The following is a 19,626-nucleotide window of genomic DNA, read 5'->3' on the forward strand; positions in this document are numbered from 1 at the left end:
TTTTGGATAGAAATGCCATGGAAATGAGCAAAAATGAGATGAGGGAAAAGAGTAAAACCTGCCTGAACCCCAGTGGAGAAGTTTCCCAAGGAGAAACGCTCTCACCTTCCAGATTTACAGACTCACATCGAAATTTCTGGAGGATTTCTGAGGAATACTGGGCTGCTTTAGGGCTTCTCCAGCCCTTGGGGATTATTCATCCCCAGGCACGGTGGTCGGCAGCTCCATCCTCGGGATATTTCTCTCCCAAAAGTTCAACCCGGGCTTGTTTTGGGGTTTTGTTTCGCGTCCCGGAGCTCAGCCCGCCCTCCCCGCGCAGGAGGGGCAGGACTTGCCCTGATCCCACCGGGAGCGCTCCGGGCACAGCCGCGCCTGGCGGGCACAGGCGGGAGGAGCCAGCAGCGCGCCCGGCCGCGGTAAGAGCAGCACCCTTGGATTTGTGGGCTGAAAAGAGAAGGAATTGGGTGCGGAGCGAGGCGAAAATTAAACGGGTTTGGCACGAACCTGAGCTGGAGTTCGGGATGGGGAGAGGAGCCCTGGGATGCTCCAGCGCTGGGATTTTCCCCGGCTGGTGATCCCTGAGTTCGGGGAAGTAGAGAGGGGGGGAAATAGGAAGGGAAAATCCTCGTGTCAGGATTTTTGTGGGATTTGCCACCCAGCTTTGTGGTGTTTCCAGCAGCTGGAAGGGGGACACATCTCTGTGCTTTCTTTAAAATAACCCCGATAGCAGGAGGAGCAGAAAAAGAGGCAAATTAAACTAACCAAGGCTGATTTTCATTTTTGAAGCGCAGGGTTTGGAAGGGGGGTGGGGGTCAGGCCTGGCACCTTCCAGCGGGGAGGAATCGCTGACACAGGGATGCCACGGCCGCGGCTGCCGGCCAGGGGGGCTCTGCTGTGTCAAAAGGCTTTTGTCAACACCGCTGCAGTTTCGGGGAGGATTTGGGGTGATGGCTCAGCAGCTTCAGCACAATGAGTCTGTTTGCTCAGCCCGAGGGGCTGCGGGGTGGGGCACGGGGCCAGAAATCATCCCGGGGCTCCTGAGGGTTTGGGGGAATTTGGGGAGTTGGGGGGGTTTGTTCACCCCATGGTGCCCACCCTCCCTGCTTGTTAAAAGTACAGAAGGAGGTAAAAATGGACAATAAATCACAGAATCCTGGGATGGAGTGGGTTGGGAGGGACATTAAAGACCATCCAGGCCAACCCCTTGTTATGGGCAGGGACACCTTCCTCTGGAATGTATTAACTATATATCAATATAATATATAAAAATAGGTTTAAATACATACAAATATAATAAAATAATACCATACTTATTAATATAATAATATATCATATACAACATTATTAATACATCTCAATGTTCTCTATTAGAAATTATTGGGTATTGATCACACTGTTATATATTCTGTATTATATATATAATACATAGCCACCTGACAATGAATATAAAAATAAACAGTAAAATAGACATGATATATAGAGATAAGTAGAGATAATATATAGAGTGAAAAGCCACTAGATAGAGATATTACAGAGAGTGAAAAGCCACTATATAGAGATAGAGATAATGCATAGAGTGAAAAGCCACTGAGGCTAGCTTGGTGCTAATAACACCAAAGTTTGGGGGTTTTATCCCTGCATGTGCCGTTCACAGAATCACAGACTCACAGAATGAACCAAGCTGGAAAAGGCCTTTGATGTCATGAAGTCCAACCTGTGACCCAACACCTCCCATCAACCAAACCACTGAGGAGTTGGACTCGATCCCTGTGGGTCCCTTCCAACTCACAGGTAACCGAGTGAGGTAAAACACAAATTAAACCGTAAAGAGCCGCCCGGATCCGTGCAAGGCCGGCTGGCACCGCCCGGGGCCGGGCCCCGCTCTCAGCGCTCCGTTGTCCGCAGGTGGGGCAGGATGCGGCCCCTGGACCGCGCCCGGTGCTGGGCGCTGCTGCTGCTGCTGGCGCTGCTCAGCGACGCCGCCGGCGGCCGCCGCGGGGCCGGCGGGAGGAGCGCCGGGGCCGGGGGGCTCCGCGGGGGCTTCCGCGCCGTGTCCCGCGGCGGGGGCGCCCCGGGCCGCGGCTCCAAGGTGGCCGGAGCCATCGCTGCCGGCGCGGCCGCGGGCTACGGGATGGGGCTGCTGGGTCGCCCGCGGCCGTCCCGCCTGGGTCACGGCGTCCCGGCGGCGCGACAGCCGCAGCCCGCGGGAGGATTCCACGCCGGGGGCTGGCCCGACCTGGGGGGCAAGCGGGGACCCCCCAGTGCAGCCCCCGGGGAGCGGAGAGCCGGCCCGGGGCTCGCCCTGCTGCTGGCGTGGGGCGCCTGCCTCGTCAGCCACGGGCTGCAGCGCTGAGGGGGCGCTCCGGGACCCCCGGGCGGCCGCGCCCGCCCGGAGCTCGGAGAGGATTGACTTTCCTGCGAGATTGGATGTGGCTTGGGGAGGTGGGAGAGGCGCTCTCGGCCGGCTCGGTGCTCACCGGGAGCCGGGTGGATCCTGCGGATCGTCCCCGGGACAGGACCTGCGTGAGCGGAGCCAGCCCTGCAAGGACCTGCGGGGATCGGCAGCGACCACGGAGCGGCCCCGGCGGCGCTCGGCTCTGGGTTCCCGCTGCACGGCTTTACCGAAAAAAGCTCCTTTCCCCCCAGAAGAGCGCTGGGACTCGCGGGGAGGGGGGTGCGGGGCTTGGAGACGGAGCCCTCTGCCTTGCAATAAAGTTTGGCCTTGAGACATCCTCTGATTTTAACCAAATCCATCGTCTTTAGCACCGGGAGCCGCACAGGGAACGGGAATCTCCCGGGGAGGCTGCCTGGGTGCAAACCCTGCTCGGCCCCGTCTCTCTGGCTTTGATAAAATCCATCCCAGTCCTTGATATCCCAACCTGCAGCATTCCCTGCCCAAAACACCCCCAGCGGTTGGACCCAGCCTCTCTCTCAGGTGCTCTGTGTTTGTCAGAGAGGAGGCAAATCCTGCGTGGAAGAGATGAAAAGGAGCAGTGAGGGATGTTTTGTCCTCCAGCAGCTGCATTTTCCTCTCTAATCCCTGTCCTGGGGTTAAACCTTCCCTAAATCTCGGTTTTAGCTGCAGCTGCTCAAGCACTGCTGTAAGAACAGAAAATAAAGCAGTGTCAAGTGGAAAATTATCCCCAAAAGGCTTCTGGGCAGGTTTAATGCCCATCCTCCAGCAGGTGAGTGCTTGCTGAGGGTTTTTCGAGGTTGGATGTCTGTGAGTGGGTCCTCTCTCCTGGGAGTCAGGGTTTTTGGGGATATAAATGTCCTTATCGTCTCCCCAGGAGGGGAGCTGGGTTGGGCCTCACCTCTTAGGAACATTGAAAGGAGCCCCAGGCAACAGATGTTTATTTTGGGACCCTTTCACAATATTCTTTAAAAGTTTTATGGAAGGGATTCAGTTTTGGAGCAGAGATGCCCCCGAGGCCTCCTCCAAATCATCACCACCCCTGGCTGAGGAGCAGCTTTCAGGCTGAGCAAACCCATCCACACCTACAATGCACGGGGGGTTATTTTCTAAAGGGCTCCTTTAAAAACACCAAACGAACCGGGCAGAGCCTCCAGCCACAGCTCAGATTTGCATTTTTCCACCATTTATTTTGCATCCAGACCCAAGTTAAGCTTTATTATCTGCATCCATCACAAGCATTCTGCTCCTGGCCCTGATCTGAGCTCAGAAACGCTGCAGGAATGACCCCGCTCCTCCTAAATCACATTCCAGAATTTTTCTTGCCTTTTCACTCCCATCGGTAAGAAATACACAGGGATGCTTTTGACTTGGAAAGGATATTCCACAAGGACACGGAAAGGGGAAGTGTTTCCCACTGCCAGAGGACAGGGTTAGATGGGATTTGGAGAAGGAATTCCTTCCTGTGAGGGTGGAAAGAAGCTGGGATGGAATTCCCAGAGGAGCTGTGGCCACCCCTGGATCCCTGGCAATGCCCAAGGCCAGGCTGGACAGGGCTGGAGCAGCCTGGGACAGTGGGAGGTGTCCCTGGCATGGCAGGGGTGGCACTGGATGGGATTTAAGGTCCCTCCCAACCCAAAAGCCCCATTCTTGCCCCGGTTTAATTTCCAGACCCCGCTGCAGGAAAATAAAATAAAATAAAATAAAATAAAATAATCAAAGCCTGAACAGCCATTAACACCCTCGTTAATCACCTCCTGCTGGGGAGTTCTGGGGTTGAACGCCCTGTCCTGAGAGCTGTCCTGGGGCTGACCTCGAGCACCCCCGGACGCCGAGATCCCTTTCCAGGTGCGTGGTGGAGTCAACCCGAGGCATTTCCCGGCTCCCAAACAAAGCTCAGCCGGGGTTTGGAGCGGTTTTTTTGGGAATTTCAGCCGTGTAAAACCAGCCCCGGCAGCTGCAGCCAGGCTCGGACGGGAGATGGAGCTGTTGGCCCGGGATCCCCGACAGCGAAGCCGCCGCAGGGATAAAATCGCCCCCGGCTGAAGTCTGGGTTCGTTTTCCATCCCAAGCCTCTAAATCGGACTATTCCTCCTCCAGCTCTCTGCAAACTGAGCAGCTGTGCCCCAAAACTCCTCTTTTTACTGCTTTTTCCAGGCAGGACCAAAGTATTCCATTGGTCTGCTTGGATGGGGGTGTTTATTTGTGATATTTTATTTGTGATATTTTATTTGTGGAGATGGGGGGTGCCAAGCACTGTGTGATTGGAGATTTAGAGAAGACTCTATAAAAACAACCTCCGATTTTATTGTATTTGTACTCTGGGGGGTATTTGGAGTTCGGGGTGTGTTTACACTTTGGACGGTGTTCATACTTTGGGGTGTATTTATTCCCATCCTGGTCAATCAGAAACTCTCCCCATCCTCGCTCCTGTGCATCCTCCAAGATTTGGAGTATTTAGCTGATTAATTAATTTCTCTGCTTCAACACATCACTCCAGGGGCCCAGAGGGGTTATTTGATCCAGCTGTCCTTAAAGGACACAGGAGTTCAGAGCGTGTCACCCCACCTGGGTGTTCCCAGAGCCAGGAAAGTTCTGACCTTCCCTGCTGAGCAAAAAATCACCCTAAACCCCCCTGAGGGATAAAAAACTGGGGTGCTGTGTGTGCAGGGAGAGGGAAATGTTATTTCTGAGCTCACCTGAGCATTGCCAATGTGTTTGCCACGATTGGGAGGGAAGGAATTGAAGATGGGGGTTTTGGGGTTAAAAATGAGAAATTCATAGTTCTGCTGCTGCTGAGGTCAAACCCGCCCCAGGGGAGTTCACGATGCAAGTGCTGGGAGCCTCTTCCTGGAAATATCCATGAGTTCATCTCGGAAAATAGGGGGATTGTTTTTGTTCATTCTATTTTTCCCCTTCTTTTGGATGGGGTGAAGCTTTTTCCTTTTGCTTTTGCGGGAATTTCTCCTCCTCCCCCAGGGCTGCAGCTCGTGGGAGCTGGGGCTGTTGGAGGAGGGGTACTCCGGCTGTGAAATGCAAATAAATGGAAATAAATCCCACTGAGAGCGATTTGCATCGAGCCTGCACTGATCCCCTGGCGTGGGCAGCAGCTCCGGGGGGATTCTGCCCCTCGGCCCCGCTCAGCTGAGACCCCACCTGCAGAGCTGGGACCCCGCCCGGAGGATGGGGAGCTGCTGTCCCCTCAGCCCGGGCTATCTCCGTCCCCCTCACGCCGGAGCAGCCCCGCTGTGGGGCGGTCTCCGTCCCCCTCAAGCCGGGAATCTCCGTCCCCCTCACGAACTGGAGCCCCTCGGGAGCCGGGCTGGGAGAGCCGGGGATGTTCCCCCGGAGAAGGGAAGGCTCCGGGGAGAGCCGGGGATGATCCCCCGGAGAAGGGAAGGCTCCGGGGAGAGCCGGGGATGTTCCCCCGGAGAAGGGAAGGCTCCGGGGAGAGCCGGGGATGTTCCCCCGGAGAAGGGAAGGCTCCGGGGAGAGCTCGGAGCCCCTGCAGGGCCTGAGGGGCTCCAGCAGAGCTGCAGAGGGGCTGGGGACAAGGGCTGGAAGGACAGGACACAGGGAATGGCTTCCCACTGGAAAAGAGGAGATTTAAATGGGATCTGGGAAGGAATTCCTGGCTGGGAGGCAGGAGAGGGGCTGGGATGGAATTCCCAGGGAAGCTGTGGCTGCCCCTGGATCCCTGGCAGTGCCCAAGGCCAGGCTGGACGGGGCTTGGAGCACCCTGGGACAGCGGGAGGTGTCCCTGCCATGGCAGGGGTGGCACTGGGTGGGATTTAAGCTCCTTCCAACCCCAACCACCCTGTCCAGGATTAAGCAGGGCTTGGGCCAGGCTTAACGCCACCAAAACAGCAAATGTAAAAACTCCTTTATTAGACAGAAACTGGAATGAGACAGAAATTAGAAAACACTTCTTGGATTGCAGCGATACCATGGGAGGGAGCAGGGGAGGAGCAGAGGTTAACTGGGATTGTGGGGTTTGGGCCAAATCTGGTGCTGGAAGGGAACAAAGGCTCCCTCAGGCCGGGGAGGGGGGACAGGGAGGGCAGAAAATGCCGCTTCTGTTTGGCGGCGCCGCGGGGCCAGCCGGGGGCTGGCGCACGAAGGAGGCTGCCGGGCACCTTGGCTTGATCCGTTTTAATTTGTACCAGACGTGGAACACTTAGAAAAGGCTCAGCACGGCAAATCCCGGGCATGCACCGTGACAGGTTTACAAAACATCCGCAAAGTACGGGGCACCTCAAAGCCCTGCTTTTCCGGTGGCTATCCTGAAAGGTTTATTTTCTCTCTGTTTATATATATATTTTTTTTTTTATATAATATATATATCTTCACTTAGCTTACACCAATGCAAAAAATAAAAAAGAAAAAAAATCTCATTTAGGACAGTGTTATTCAGTGCCTTGCAGAAAAGAAAAAAATACACGAGAGATATTAAATCGAGCTCGGTTCGACAAGAGCAGTGCCACAGATGTTACAGCTCGTCCCCAGCCCGGCAGCGACACGAGAAGCAAGAATTTCACCCGCTGCTTCCACAGGGCAAAGGAATTACTCACAAATGTGACTTTTTTTAAAGCATTTCCCTTCCCAGGCCCATTTTTCCCGATGCTGTTTGCTGTACCAGCGTGGTTCAGCTGATTTCAATCTCTTGCTACTTGCTTGACCCCCCTGAGAATCCTTTTTGCTCCATTTTAACGTCCTTTAGGTCCAGGTGCTGAAGTATGAACACATCTTGTCACCCAGAGCATCCAAAATAGCTTTTTCTTGGCCTGTAACACCATTTTGGGGGTGTTTCAGGCATTCAGCTGCACTTTCTGCCTCTAAAGACTGACTGGTGTTTCAGCCTTGCTGTGGTGGGGAGTAAAAAATGACTTTATTTTGGTGTGTTGCTGCAGGGGGGTTTTGCAGCATGCAGGGTACGGAGCGGCAGCTCCTCATGTACACGGGGAAGGGGATTTTTTTAGGATTAAACAGTTCAAATTGCAACCTGGCAGCCTGAAAACCTCTCTGAAATCCCCAGAGGTGCTGGGGTGCCCCAGGGAAGGGGGGTGTGGTGGCAGCAGGACTGAGGGGTGAGATAAAACCCTGCCTGTTAATAAAGAGGATTTTTTTGCACACTCCTGCAGGGGTGCCAAGGAGAGCTCCCCTCTGCCTGGTCCCCTTCAGGGTGGCCCCGAGGAGGAGGAGGAGGTGAAGGCCGTGGTTTTGGGCTCCAGCGCTGTCCTGGGGACGCGTTTGGGGCAGAAAAGGAAATTTTCATCCCGTTGCCTAAGCCAGATACTCCGTGGAGGCTCCGGGGAGCGCCCCAGGGGCTCCTCACCAAAAACAACCGCAAGCGAGAACCGAGAACGGGGCGGGGACCCCACGGGGACACGGGCGACACCTCAAGAAGCCGCGGGGCGCGCTAGTGCAGGGCGAAGAGGACGAGGAGCAGCAGGGCGGCCAGCGAGGCGTCGGCGAGGTGGGGCCGCATGCCCGAGGCCAGGCGGTACTCCTGGTACTGCTGGATGCACATCTCGCGGATCACCTTGGTCACCACGCGCGTCTCCAGCTCCGCCTCCGTCTGGTTGGCGGCGGCGCCGGCCTCCGAGGCGTTCTTCTTGGCGGCGGGGCCGATGTTGTGCTCGGTGACGGTGATGTTGAAGCAGTCGGCCACGAAGACGTCCTGCGGCACGGGCCCGCGGTAGTCGCGGTAGTAGACCTGGTTGGGGTAGCGCGCGGAGTTCTCGTTCCACCAGCGGTACTCGTCGGGGCTGTCGAAGCGATAATGCATCCCCGACATCACCCTGCCCATGGCGTAGCCCCCCAGGCCCCCCACCACGGCGCCCGCCGCCGCCGCCCCCGCCACGTGCTTGAAGTTGGTCTTGGGCTTGGGCGCCTTCCACGGCTTCTGGTGGTAACTCCCTCCGCTGGATGGGTTGTAGCCCTGCCCCCAGCCCGGGTAGCCGGGGTTCTGGGGGTAGCCAGGGTTGTGGGGGTACCCGGGGTTGTGGGGGTAGCTCGGGTTGTGGGGGTAGCCGGGGTTTTGGGGGTAGCTGGGCTGCCGGGGGTAGCTGGGCTGCCGGTGGCTCCCCGTGCTCCAGCCCCCGCCGGGTTTGCCTTTGCCCTTCTTGGAGGAGGCGAGGTCGGTGCAGACGCCGAGCAGCAGCAGCAGCAGCAGGAGGCAGCAGGGCCCCGGGAGCCTGGCCATGGCTGTGGGGAGAGGGAGAGTCAGGCAGGGCCACCCCCCGGATCCCCTCCCTCGCTGGGTCACACAAAACACGGCCAGTCCCCTTAAACCCAGCTGCAGGATAAACAGCACTGGACTACATGTGTCTTTATCCCCCCACAAACCCTTTATTTATACAGAAATGTACAATATTTCATATTTTAATATATACGTATAAATGTATTTGTATATATGTATGTAGTTATACACATACATATATATGTATTTTTATATGTATATATATTTTATATATGTGTAGATATGCATTTGTATATTTTAATATATTTTATATGCGTGTATATAGTTATTTATTTAATATAAAAAATATTTTATATAATATATTTATATATAATTTTTTCTTTATGTATTGTATTAATATATTATATATTAATATATAATATACATTCATATAGATTATATATTCATATAGATTATATATTCATATAGATTATATATTCATATATATATAATATATATATTTGCCAACAGGACCCCTGCTGGCAATGGCAGCTTTTAAAGTGGTGAAAGAAAAGCTTTTGGGAGAAAATGCTTCACCTGATCTTGAGGTAAAACTTCGCTTATCAAACCTGCCCTACCCAAATTGAGGGTAGAAATGAGATTTTTGTTATGCCGGGATGGATGCTGTGAATGGATCCAGCCCAATCCCGAAGCTTTTGGGCACTCGGCTCTGCAGGGAGGGCAACGCCCAGCCTGGCCTCGGGGGGTTTCTTTTCCCAAATTCGGCGCGTTTTGCCCAAATTCCTGTTAATGGGCGCCAGGCCTTAGCTGAAAACCGCATTTTTGGAACGCAGCGTTCTCAGCATCCATTGACTCAGCGATTGCTGCCGGCGTTCCGAGCATCTCCCGCCTGCCCGGGGGGCTGAATCCCCCCAAGGAGCCATTCCCGACCCTGTGTGCCCGGGACAATCCCGCCAGGGCTGAAATCCTTCGGGAAGAGCTTTGGAAACACCTCCCGAGCCTCGGGACAATCCCCGCCAGGGCTGAAATCCTTCGGGAAGAGCTTTGGAAACACCTCCCGAGCCTCGGGACAATCCCCGCCAGGGCTGAGATCCTTCGGGAAGAGCTTTGGAAACACCTCCCGAGCCGCAAACCCCTCCGGGTGCCTCCCTGCCACGCCAAGGGCACTGAACTGCCGCTCCCCGTGTTTGATGGACGATAAAAAAGGGATTTTTCCATCGTGCCCGAGGCTGAGCTGCCCCCCAAACCCACCCCTCGCCTGCTGGGGAGGGCGACAGAGGCGCTCTTGGTGTGGGTGGGAATTTCACAGCATCCTGGATGCGCCCCCGGGCTTGTCTTAAGCCGAGAAACAATTCAGTTTGGGTCCTGCATTTTTTCTTTTTTTTTCTTTTTTTTAAGGATTAATGGAGCAGCTTCCTACAGAGTCACCCCAGGAATAACCTTAGTGCAGGCAGGAGATGCTGAGCTCTCCTGAGACGCTGCCCTGAACAGCCAAAGAGGCCGAACAAGCCTCTGTTTAAGCCAGAAATTTTTCTGTTGCCACCTAGACGTGGCTTTGTGGGCCACAAAAAACAAATTAATCTCTTTGGGTTCATTAATGATGCTTTTTCTCCCTCTTCTCCTGCCAAAATCTGGTTTTAGGTCCAGAAACGTTTGAATTAAGGCCCTTCATGCTCAGTGTTTTGGTTGGGATCCTTAGCAAGACCCTAAATAAAAACGCACGGGAGAAGCACAAGCCCATCCCTGGTGATGGGCAGGAATTCCAGGCTTGGGATCGCTCGTTCATGGAAAAATCTGGGTGCAAGGCACCCGCTCCTGGAGCTCTGCCTCCCTCACCCTGCAGCACCCACCCGCTGGGGGCAGGGATGAGATCAGGGGGGTTAAAAATAGCCAAAAGGCAGGGAAAAACAACCAGCTCCCCGGGAGCTCGGGGAAACGAAAAACGGAGGAGGAAAAGGCAGCAAATGGGTTGTTTTTAAAATATATTTTAGGAGATATCGCTCCCCGCTGTGAGTTCCGAGGAGGAAAAATCAGGCCCTGGTTGAAGAGGGGTTCTGGCAGAGCACTGCGATGGTTTTATTATTTATTATTTACTGCAGGGTTTGAGGCTGGTTCCAGAATCTTGGAGTGTTGCAGCCCTGGCAGCGCTGACCTGCTCCTCTAATTGCCTTTAGAGCTCTGATAAACAGGGCACGGGCGCTAATTAGCGAGCAAGGAGCTTTGCCCCAAATAAATGAGTTCTGTGTCACAAACCCCTGGCGGGGGCCAGGAGCCGCTTCCTGGGAATCCGGGATTTTCTCTCGGAGAAGAAAAATCCGCAGCTGGGATCTCTCTGCTCGGAAATGCTATTTATGGCCTAACCATGACATTAATATTAAATTATATAAGATCGAGTGACTTCAGAGGGCTGGTTTGTTTTTCCCTGACGCTTTTTAACCTTCCTCCCCCAAGTTCGCCCTCCCGGCGGATGCTGGAAATGAGGAATTAATTCGGGTTTGTGCCGGAGCCGATTTCTCCCCGTGCTGGAGGACTGGAGGAGCTCTGTGCTCCCTCAGCGGAAAATGGAGGCTGCGATTGCGAGCAGCAATTACGTGTTCGGGCTTGGCAAGGAGGAGGTTTCGGTTTGGAGGGGGAAAACCAACACCTGTGTGTCAAAAATCTCCTCGGAAATCACCTTGGCAAGGCCGGCGGGGAGCGGGGGAAGGAGCGAAGGGAGGTGGGGAAGGTGGAGGTGGGAGGATGCTCAGGGGTGGGGGCATCCGGACCCTCCTGGCCATGCTGGGGTGAAAATTCCGGCCTGGGAAATGAAATCGGAATTTCCCTGAAAATGTCACGGCGGGTTTAGAAATCTGCCCCTCACCCCTTTTCTCTTTCACTTCTCCCAAAAAGGGGGAGCAGCTGGCGGCCGAGGCAGAACCCTCGGAGAAGAAAATCCCCTCCAGCGCCAGCGCTGAGTAAACAAGGCAGGAGCAGGGCTCTGGCTCTTAAGGAGACGCTGGAAATGTCAATTTTTAGGCGGCCACGGCAGGGAAAGAGTCACCCCCGCACCCCCGCGATGCTCGGGGTTCAAACCCCCTCTGGATTCATCCCTCCCGGAGCCCCCGTCCCGCTCTCCCCGGCACTCACCGGCTCGGAAGGCGATGCGCGCTCGCTCCGAGGCGATCGAGCTCCGGAGCTCGGCTCAGGAATAAATAGCGAGAGGGAGGAGCCGCCTCCAGCGCAGCCCAGCCCCGCTCAGCGCGGCCGGCATCCCTCACCCATCCCCGGAGAGAACCGCGGGCGGCTCCCCCAAACCCCGGCTGCACCCCGAACCATCCCCCGGGCACCCAAAGGAGCTGGCACCCAAAGGAGCTGCCAGCCTGGAAACCGCGGCTTTCCCACGCTCAGATCCAAGAATTATCAGGGTTTGAGGCTGATGATAAAACCCTGGAGTATTGCAGCAGTTGGATTTTATACTGAGGAAATATCAGGGCTGGAGGCTGATTTTAAAAATCCTGGGGAACCGCAGCACCTGGACGGTTTTATTGAGGAATTCTCGGGGTTTGAGGCCGATTCAGGAGTCCTGGAATGTTGCAGCAGTCGGATTTTATACCGAGGGAATATCGGGGTGTGGGGGATGTTGGGGAATGGAGACGTTTGGCTGCTTTAATGAAGAAATGTTGGTGGGATCATCAGAATTTGGGAATCTTGGAAAACTGCGGTGCTTTGATGGTTTACTGAAGAAATAACAATGGAATCACCAGGATCTGGGGCTGGTTTGGGAATCTTAGGAAATTGCAGTGCTTTGATGGTTTATTGAAGAAATGTTGGTGGGATCACCAGGATTTGGGGCCAGTTTGGAAGTCTTGGAATATTGCAGCGTTTGGATTTTATACTGAAGAAATATCAGGGCTTGGGGCTGATTTAAAAATTCTGGGAAATCAAAGCATCTGGATGATTTTATTGAAGAAATATCAGGGTTTGAGGCTGATCTGTAAATCCTGGGATATTGCAGCATTTGGATTTTATACTGAAGGAATATCAAGGCTTGGGGCTGGATGGGGAAATCTTGGAAAACTGCAGGATCTTGGTGGTTTGTTGAAGAAATATGAATGGAATGAGGAGATGTGGAGCTGTTTTGGGAATCCTGGAAAACTGCAGTGCGTGGATTTTTTTTAATTGAAGAAATGTCAGGGTTTGGGGTGGGTTGGAAATCTCCTGCTGGAGGCTCTGGGAGAGGACAAGATGCTTTTAGCAGTTGCTGACTGCAGCTCCAAATCCATTATCCCGTGGAACAGAGCTGCTCCCAGGGCTGATGGAGAGGAAATAAAACCGTCTGTGACCTGTGGGAGAAAGGATGGGTTTGTCTCTCAAATCTGTCTCGTTCTGGAGGAGCAGAACTCACTCCTTTCTCCCTTTGTGTCGAGGAATCCTGACACTGAATGGGAGGAAATGCCACAGAAAACAATTCAAAATCCCATGGGATGGCAAAATGGGGTGGGTTTTTTGAGGGTGAGGATACATGACTGGAATACACAGAGACCTAAAGACCAGAATGGGTGAATTTCCCAACTTTTAGGGTTTTCCAGAGCTGTGGGTACTCCTGGATCCCTGGGAGTGTCCAAGGCCGGGCTGGATGGGGCTTGGAGCTCCCTGGGACAGTGGAGGTGTCCCTGCCCATGGCAGGGGTGGCACTGGATGAGTTTTAAGGTCCCTTCTAACCCAAATTCCAGGATTTCATGATTTTAACACGGCCCAAACCCTCCTGAGGCTGCCCAAAACAGCTGGAGCAGGAATGACCATCCTGGACCACAGGGCACAGCTGGATGGAAAAGGGATTTTGCCCTGGTGCTCCGCAGCCTTGTGATCCATCTGGCTGGGTTATTTTAAAATAAATACAAGTGGTTTCCCTCTGGCAGGGAAATGGGAAAACATGGATGTTAATCCGGGGAGGAGACAGTGAAAAAGGCAGGATTGAGGTCTGTGGGCCTGTGGAATCCCTGCCCTACGGGGGGAATTTGTTCTGAGTGTGGATGTGCAGATGGCTCCTGATTGCCTGCTTTGGGTTTAAATACTCATCCAAAGCTTATCCAAATTCCACGCCAGGAAAAGAAAGAAACCAGGAATGGGCTGGTTGGGATGAATTAATCCTGCATAAGTCTAAAAATCAGGGTTTTGCTGTAATAATTTATTCCAGAAGAATAACAACAGTGGCAAATTATTTATCTGAAAAGAACATTGACTGAACACTGTGCTCTGGCCAAAACTGAAAAAGAAACCATTTTTTCTCTGGAAACAGGATTTCTGTTTGCAGAAATAAAGTCATTTTGTCAGATCCCAGCTGCACATCAAGGCAGGAGCAGCCTATGGATTATTAATGACTTTTTAATTTATTGTGGAAGTCATCAGGGCTGAAGCCTCCCCAACCAGTGCATCCACAGCAGCTCTTTAATGGTTTTTTAGCATCCCAGGGTAAAACTTCTGTCAGCCCCAAGCCAGGAGCTGCATTGATCTCCTCTGGAGGTTTGGCCCTTCTTCATCCTCAGTGGAAATAAAGCACCAGGCCCTGTGCCAGCTGAGAAATCATTAATGGGATGAGTTTTTCTCGTAACGGCCGGAAAACGCTGATTTTGATTTCTGAGCTGGGCAGGGAGGAAGGTTCATCCCCTTCATCGCCTCTCATTGATTTTATGTTGTTTTTTATTGCTTTAATTCATTGAAAACGCTTTTATTCACCCAGCTCTGGCCTTGCAAAGGCAGGGAAGGCCTCCAGGTGGTTTTTGGGGATGGATTTGGGGTCCTCTGAGGGGGGATTGAGGAGAGGGTGAGGTCCCCACCCCGCCCTCACTCCCTGGAGCCGGCAAAAAATCTGAACTGGAGTTCAAATTCCACTGAGTTAATCCAGAAACCTCTTAAAAAATAATTAGGAATAATTGTGTTCAGAGGGTAAATGAGATGTGTTTTGCAGAGCTTGGCTTATTCTCTAATGGAATTCTCACTGTGGAATTGTCTCTTTGAAGGAAAACTCCTGGATTTTTCTCAGGAATTTTCTCTAGATTCTCTATTTTTGGTTTTTTGGGGTGTTTTTGGTTTTGGTGGGTTTTTTGGGGGTTTTTTTGTTTGTTTTGGTTTGGTTTTTTTTTTTGTTTGTTTGTTTGTTTGTTTGTTTTTGGGTTTTTGTTTTTGGTTTGGTTGGTTGGTTGGTTTGGGTTTTTTTGTGATTTTTTTTGTTGTTGTTGTCTTTTGTGGGTTTTTTTTGGGGGGGGGGTTGGTGGTTTTTTAAATTTGTTTTTCTTGGAAAGGTGATATTTGCTTTTCACCTGGATGAGAGCAGAGAAAATCCAGTTTGGGTTGGTCCCCAGGGGCACTCCCTTCCCAGCCAGAGTGAAAGATGCCACTCAGGATTTTCCCACCTCGGGAAAATTTTAGTCTTTATGAGGATATTTTGCATTTTTTTTCATGGTGAGGCCTTTGCTGCTCACTTGGGCTGTGCAGCCCTGCAGAGAGCTCTCCTTCCAGAGGGAAAAAAGTCACTTTTAGCCCATTTTTAGTGGCAGAAGGGCTTTTCCATGTCTGCATGGAACCTTGATCTGCATCACCATTCTGCTGCAGGGTTCCATGGATGGGATTTCTCCTTTACTCTTGACACCTGGAAGTCTTTTGTATGAAGAAAAAACAGGACAAAAGGGCTAAAAAAAGGACAAAAGGACTAAAAAAAGGACAAAAGGTGTTCAGGGCCGGGTTGGACGGGGGCAGTGGAAGCTGTGATGAGATTTGAGGTCCTCTCCACCCAAACCATTCCAGGATTCTGTGACTTACATAAATTTATAAATTTTTAGCCTTTTCTGTGTGGGAAAACAGGCCAGGAGGAGGAAATGGGAGGAGCGGAATGTTAATTCCGTGCTCTTCCAGGGAGTCATCCTTACGTAACCCACGGTGGGGAGAAGTCCCAGCAAATCCCAGAGAAATGTGCCAGGAGAGAAAAACCACAGAGGGGAGAAAACACCCGGCCAAAGTTTCCATCCAGCAGCTCCTGCTGCTTCCAGAGGGGTTTTCTCCTTGGCTCTGTGGAGAAGCCGAGGAACTCATGGTGAAAATAAATCAATTTATGGCTCTGCAGGCAGTGAAGCCTCAGTGGGGAGGAGTTTGTCCCTTCCTTGTGGACCTGCTGCCCTCGGTGATGTCATTTTGGAGCAGAGGTGACCCAGGATCCTGCTGGAATCTTCCTGGCTGGGCCAGGGAAGGTTTGGGGCAGAAAACAACAAATCAGGCAGAGCTGCTTCTCGCTGTGCTCCTGCAGATCCACCAAATTAATTTAAAATTCATTTCTCATCTGCAGGAGTGGCCACTGGAATGTGAAATATTGGGGGCTGCACTCGCCCTCCTGAGCTTTGGGACAAAGGCTCTAAATGTTCATCCTTTGGCCTTAAAATATTCATATTTTGGGGTTAAAATATTCATGTTTTGGGCTTAAAATATTCATCTTTTGGGGCTAAAATATTCATCTTTTGGGGTTAAAAGTGTTCATCTATGCGGTTATAAATGTTCTTCCACAGGGTCAGAAATTTTTATCCATAGGTGTAGAAATCTTTATTCCTTGTGGTTATAAATGTTCATCAATGGGGTTGGAAATGTTCACCCATAGGGTTTTAAATCTTTATCCATTGGGGTTAAAAATGTCCATCCATAGGATTAAAAATGCTTATCCATGAGGTTATAAATGTTTATCCACAGGGCTTGAAATCTTGATCCATTGGGGTTAAAATGTTCATCCCTGGGGGTTAAAAATGTTTATCCATTGGGGTTAAAATGTTTATCCATTGGGTTATAAATCTTTATCCATTGGGGATAAAATATTTATCCATTGGGGTTGAAATCTTTATCCATTGGGGTTGAAATCTTTATCCATTGGGGTTAAAATATTTATCCATTGGGGTTATAAATGTTTATCAATTGGGGTTAAAATATGTATCCATTTGGGTTAAAAATGTTTATCCATTAGGTTATAAATCTTTATCCATTGGGGATAAAATGTTTATCCCTTGGGGTAATAAATGTTTATAAATTTGGGTTAAAATGTTTCTCAGTTGGGGTTTAAAATATTCCCCCATAGGGTTACAAATGTCCACCCACGGGGTTATAATTATTATATAATTATATAATTACCAACCTTTATCCAGGGGGTTATAAATGTCCGTGGAGCTGCTCCAATCTGCTTAGGGCTGTGCTAACCCCGCTCCTGTGCTCGCTGCTATTCCAGGCAGGCCCTGTAAGCTCCTTACCCTTGGAGATCACCTGCAGGGCCACAGCTCCCAAAAAACTCCTCCGGCCTCTCCCAGCCGTCACCGGGGAGCTGGAAGGTGAAATAAAGGCTTTTATTAAAAAATAAAATAGAATAGAATAGAATAGAATAGAATAGAATAGAATAGAATAGAATAGAATAGAATAGAATAGAATAAAATAAAATAAAATAAAAATAAAAATAAAAATAAAATAAAAATAAATAAAATAAAATAAAATAAAGTAAAATAAAGTAAAATAAAGTAAAATAAAATAAAATAAAATAAAATAAATAAAATAAAATAAAATAAAATAAAATAAAATAAAATAAAAAATAAAGTAAAATAAAATAAAATAAAATAAAATAAAATAAAAATAAAAATAAAATAAAAATAAAAAAATAAAATAAAATAAAGTAAAATAAAGTAAAATAAAGTAAAATAAAATAAAATAAAATAAAATAAAATAAATAAAATAAAATAAAATAAAATAAAATAAAATAAAATAAAATAAAATAAAATAAAAAATAAAGTAAAGTAAAATAAAATAAAATAAAATAAAATAAAATAAAATAAAATAAAATAAAATAAAATAAAATAAAATTTTAAAAAAAAATAAAATGCTCATTTGAAAAAAAAAATTGGAACAAAACCTGGCCATAAAAGTGCTTTGAAGTGGAGTGAAAATTTGTGTGTTTGAGGCTCTGTCTGGATTAATTTATGGCAGTGGGAGAAGTCAGCTCCTTGTTCGCTGCCTGCTCTGGTTCCAGCCCAGCGCTGGAGTTAAAAATAACCCGTGCCCGTGCCTTGGGAGCAGCACCAATTCCCTCTGTGCCCGGGAAATCCTTCCCAGAAAGGGCCCGGGGAGTGAATAAATCTCCTTTTTCTGCCCGAACAACGACCCGGAGGTTTGAAAACACCAAAGCTTGGGGAACAAACCCTTTCCCAGAAATCCTGGGATTCCCGTAAACCGCCCCGAAATTCCATTACCCACCGCTGGCTCCTTGGCAGGAAAATCTGAATTTTTTTTCCCCTCGTGGTCGGTCATTCATGACTCACCGGGAGGTTTTCCTTGCTTTTCCTGCCCTTCTCCCGAGTTTATTTTTGACTCGCCATCCCCTGGAAGGGCTCTCCGGGCTCGGAGCGCTCCGGGTGACATCAGGCGGCAGCGCTGAGGTCACCGCCCCCAAAATAACCCGGGACTGGCTCGGGAGCTCCCGTTCCAATTGTTTTGGCATCAATCATCCCGGACCAAGCCCGGGAGGAGTCACGGGGAGCTCAGAGCTTGCAGGGACTCGGCGAAATTCGGGATTTTGGGGCAGGGAGAACGTTCTTGGTGCTTCTCGTGGGTTCCTGGCTGAGTTGGGCAGGAAAAAATCGGTTTTCCCAGCTGGGAAAAGGGGTTGAGGGCGAGCTGGAAAAAGCAGGAAATGCAGGTAATTACTTGATTTTTATTTAAAAAAAAACGTAAGTCAAACAATAGACTGGAACAAGAGCGAGGTTGGAGATGGAGATGAGATGGAGATGGAGAAATAATTTAAGAAGTATAACTAAAAATTAACTTTCAAATCTTTTTAAAAATAATATTTTTCTTTCATTGAGCCATTTTTTGGTCCAGATCTTCGCCTTGTTTATTCACCTGAGAACTCAACAAGCTTTTCCCTGCCCTGAGCTGGTTTCCTGATGAGGATGAGATGATTAAACCCGACAGGTTTAATCATCTCTTACCTGAGCTGGTGAGGAAATTTCCACCCGGATTTTCCCTTTTCCCTCCATGGGAAATGTTCCAGGAGCCTTTGTGGGGTTCCACCCTCTCTTACTCTGAGCATAAATGAGAATAAACAAAGGAACTTGGGAAATGTGGGTCAGGGGGGGAAATGAGGCCAGGATTTTATCCATTGGGATTTATAACATTTTGGAACGTGGGATGAGACCCCAGAGCCCACATGACTCTGCCCAAAGCTTTGCTGGCCCCTAAAGCAGCACTTTAAAGGCTCTTTATAAAGTTTATCTTTATTAAGACACCAGGGGAGTTTTATCCACCAAATATTCCATCGTGAAATGTCAAATCTGCCCTTGGATCCTGCAAGGGGAGCTGCCCGTGAGGAAAAGCTTTGGCATCACCCACCCGGGAGCAGAAAGGAGCCAAAAACTCCGAGCCTGGCAGGAGGAGAAGGCCAGGGGGAGGCTCTGAGGATGCTCAAGATGCTCCTGCGGGGTTGCCATGGGCACGGCGCTCCCCGGGGCCGTTCCCATGGCTACGGAGGGATGCGAGGGATGCAGGAGCAGCCGGAACCCTCCCTCTGCCGCAGCTGCCCTGAATAAACCACGCTCGGAACCATCCCGGGGCTTTATCCCGGGATAACGGCCGGGTCTGGGCTGGGGCTTGAGGGCAGCCCAGGTTCCAAAGGGTTTTGTTTAGGAAAATCCCAATTTATTTAGGAAAATCCCAATTTATTTAGGAAAACGTGAATTTATTTAGGTAAATGCGAATTTATTTAGGAAAATGTGAATTTATTTAGGAAAACGTGAATTTATTTAGGAAAACGTGAATTTATTTAGGAAAAGCCGAATTTATTTAGGTAAATCCCAATTTTTTTAGGTAAATCCCAATTTTTTTAGGTAAATCCGAATTTATTTAGGTAAATCCAAATTTATTTAGAAAAACGTGAATTTATTTAGGAAAAGCCGAATTTATTTAGGAAAACGTGAATATATTTAGGTAAATCCAGACTTATTTAGGTAAATCCGAA

At 50.0% G+C, this 19,626-nt stretch overlaps 2 protein-coding genes and 1 long non-coding RNA gene across 4 annotated transcripts; 1 reads left to right on the plus strand and 2 right to left on the minus strand.

Moving 5' to 3' along the window:
* The first annotated feature begins 53 nt into the window (after positions 1 to 53).
* Positions 54 to 2,964, plus strand: LOC134563014 (spidroin-1-like). Of its 2 annotated transcripts, XM_063420729.1 has the most exons (3): positions 54 to 416; positions 1,655 to 1,791; positions 1,906 to 2,964. In XM_063420729.1, exon 3 carries the CDS (start codon positions 1,916 to 1,918, stop codon positions 2,351 to 2,353), a length of 438 nt encoding a protein of 145 aa, XP_063276799.1. In that variant the 5' UTR covers positions 54 to 416; positions 1,655 to 1,791; positions 1,906 to 1,915; the 3' UTR covers positions 2,354 to 2,964. The 2 variants fall into 2 exon arrangements, with proteins under 2 accessions (XP_063276799.1, XP_063276800.1); XM_063420730.1 differs by lacking the exon at positions 54 to 416 and having other exon boundaries at positions 1,577 to 1,791.
* A 3,315-nt stretch (positions 2,965 to 6,279) lies between these two features.
* On the minus strand, positions 6,280 to 11,890 carry PRNP (prion protein (Kanno blood group)). Its single transcript, XM_063420727.1, has 2 exons — positions 11,742 to 11,890; positions 6,280 to 8,620 (listed from the first exon to the last, which is right to left on the minus strand). The coding sequence occupies exon 2, from the start codon at positions 8,616 to 8,618 to the stop codon at positions 7,833 to 7,835; it is 786 nt and encodes a 261-aa protein (XP_063276797.1). The 5' UTR covers positions 8,619 to 8,620; positions 11,742 to 11,890; the 3' UTR covers positions 6,280 to 7,832.
* A 270-nt stretch (positions 11,891 to 12,160) lies between these two features.
* Positions 12,161 to 19,240, minus strand: LOC134563003 (uncharacterized). Its single transcript, XR_010083300.1, has 3 exons — positions 17,933 to 19,240; positions 16,765 to 16,947; positions 12,161 to 12,937 (listed from the first exon to the last, which is right to left on the minus strand). It is a non-coding gene; the product is annotated as an uncharacterized LOC134563003 (long non-coding RNA).
* Between the last annotated feature and the right edge of the window lie 386 nt (positions 19,241 to 19,626).

The sequence above is a fragment of the Prinia subflava genome, chromosome 32, assembly GCF_021018805.1.
Source record: "Prinia subflava isolate CZ2003 ecotype Zambia chromosome 32, Cam_Psub_1.2, whole genome shotgun sequence".
Classification (NCBI taxonomy): domain Eukaryota; kingdom Metazoa; phylum Chordata; class Aves; order Passeriformes; family Cisticolidae; genus Prinia; species Prinia subflava.

Excerpts from the sequence above, each read along its gene's own strand:
- PRNP (XM_063420727.1), bottom strand. The coding sequence starts at position 8,618 with ATGGCCAGGCTCCCGGGGCCCTGCTGCCTCCTGCTGCTGCTGCTGCTG.
- LOC134563014 (XM_063420729.1), top strand. The coding sequence starts at position 1,916 with ATGCGGCCCCTGGACCGCGCCCGGTGCTGGGCGCTGCTGCTGCTGCTG.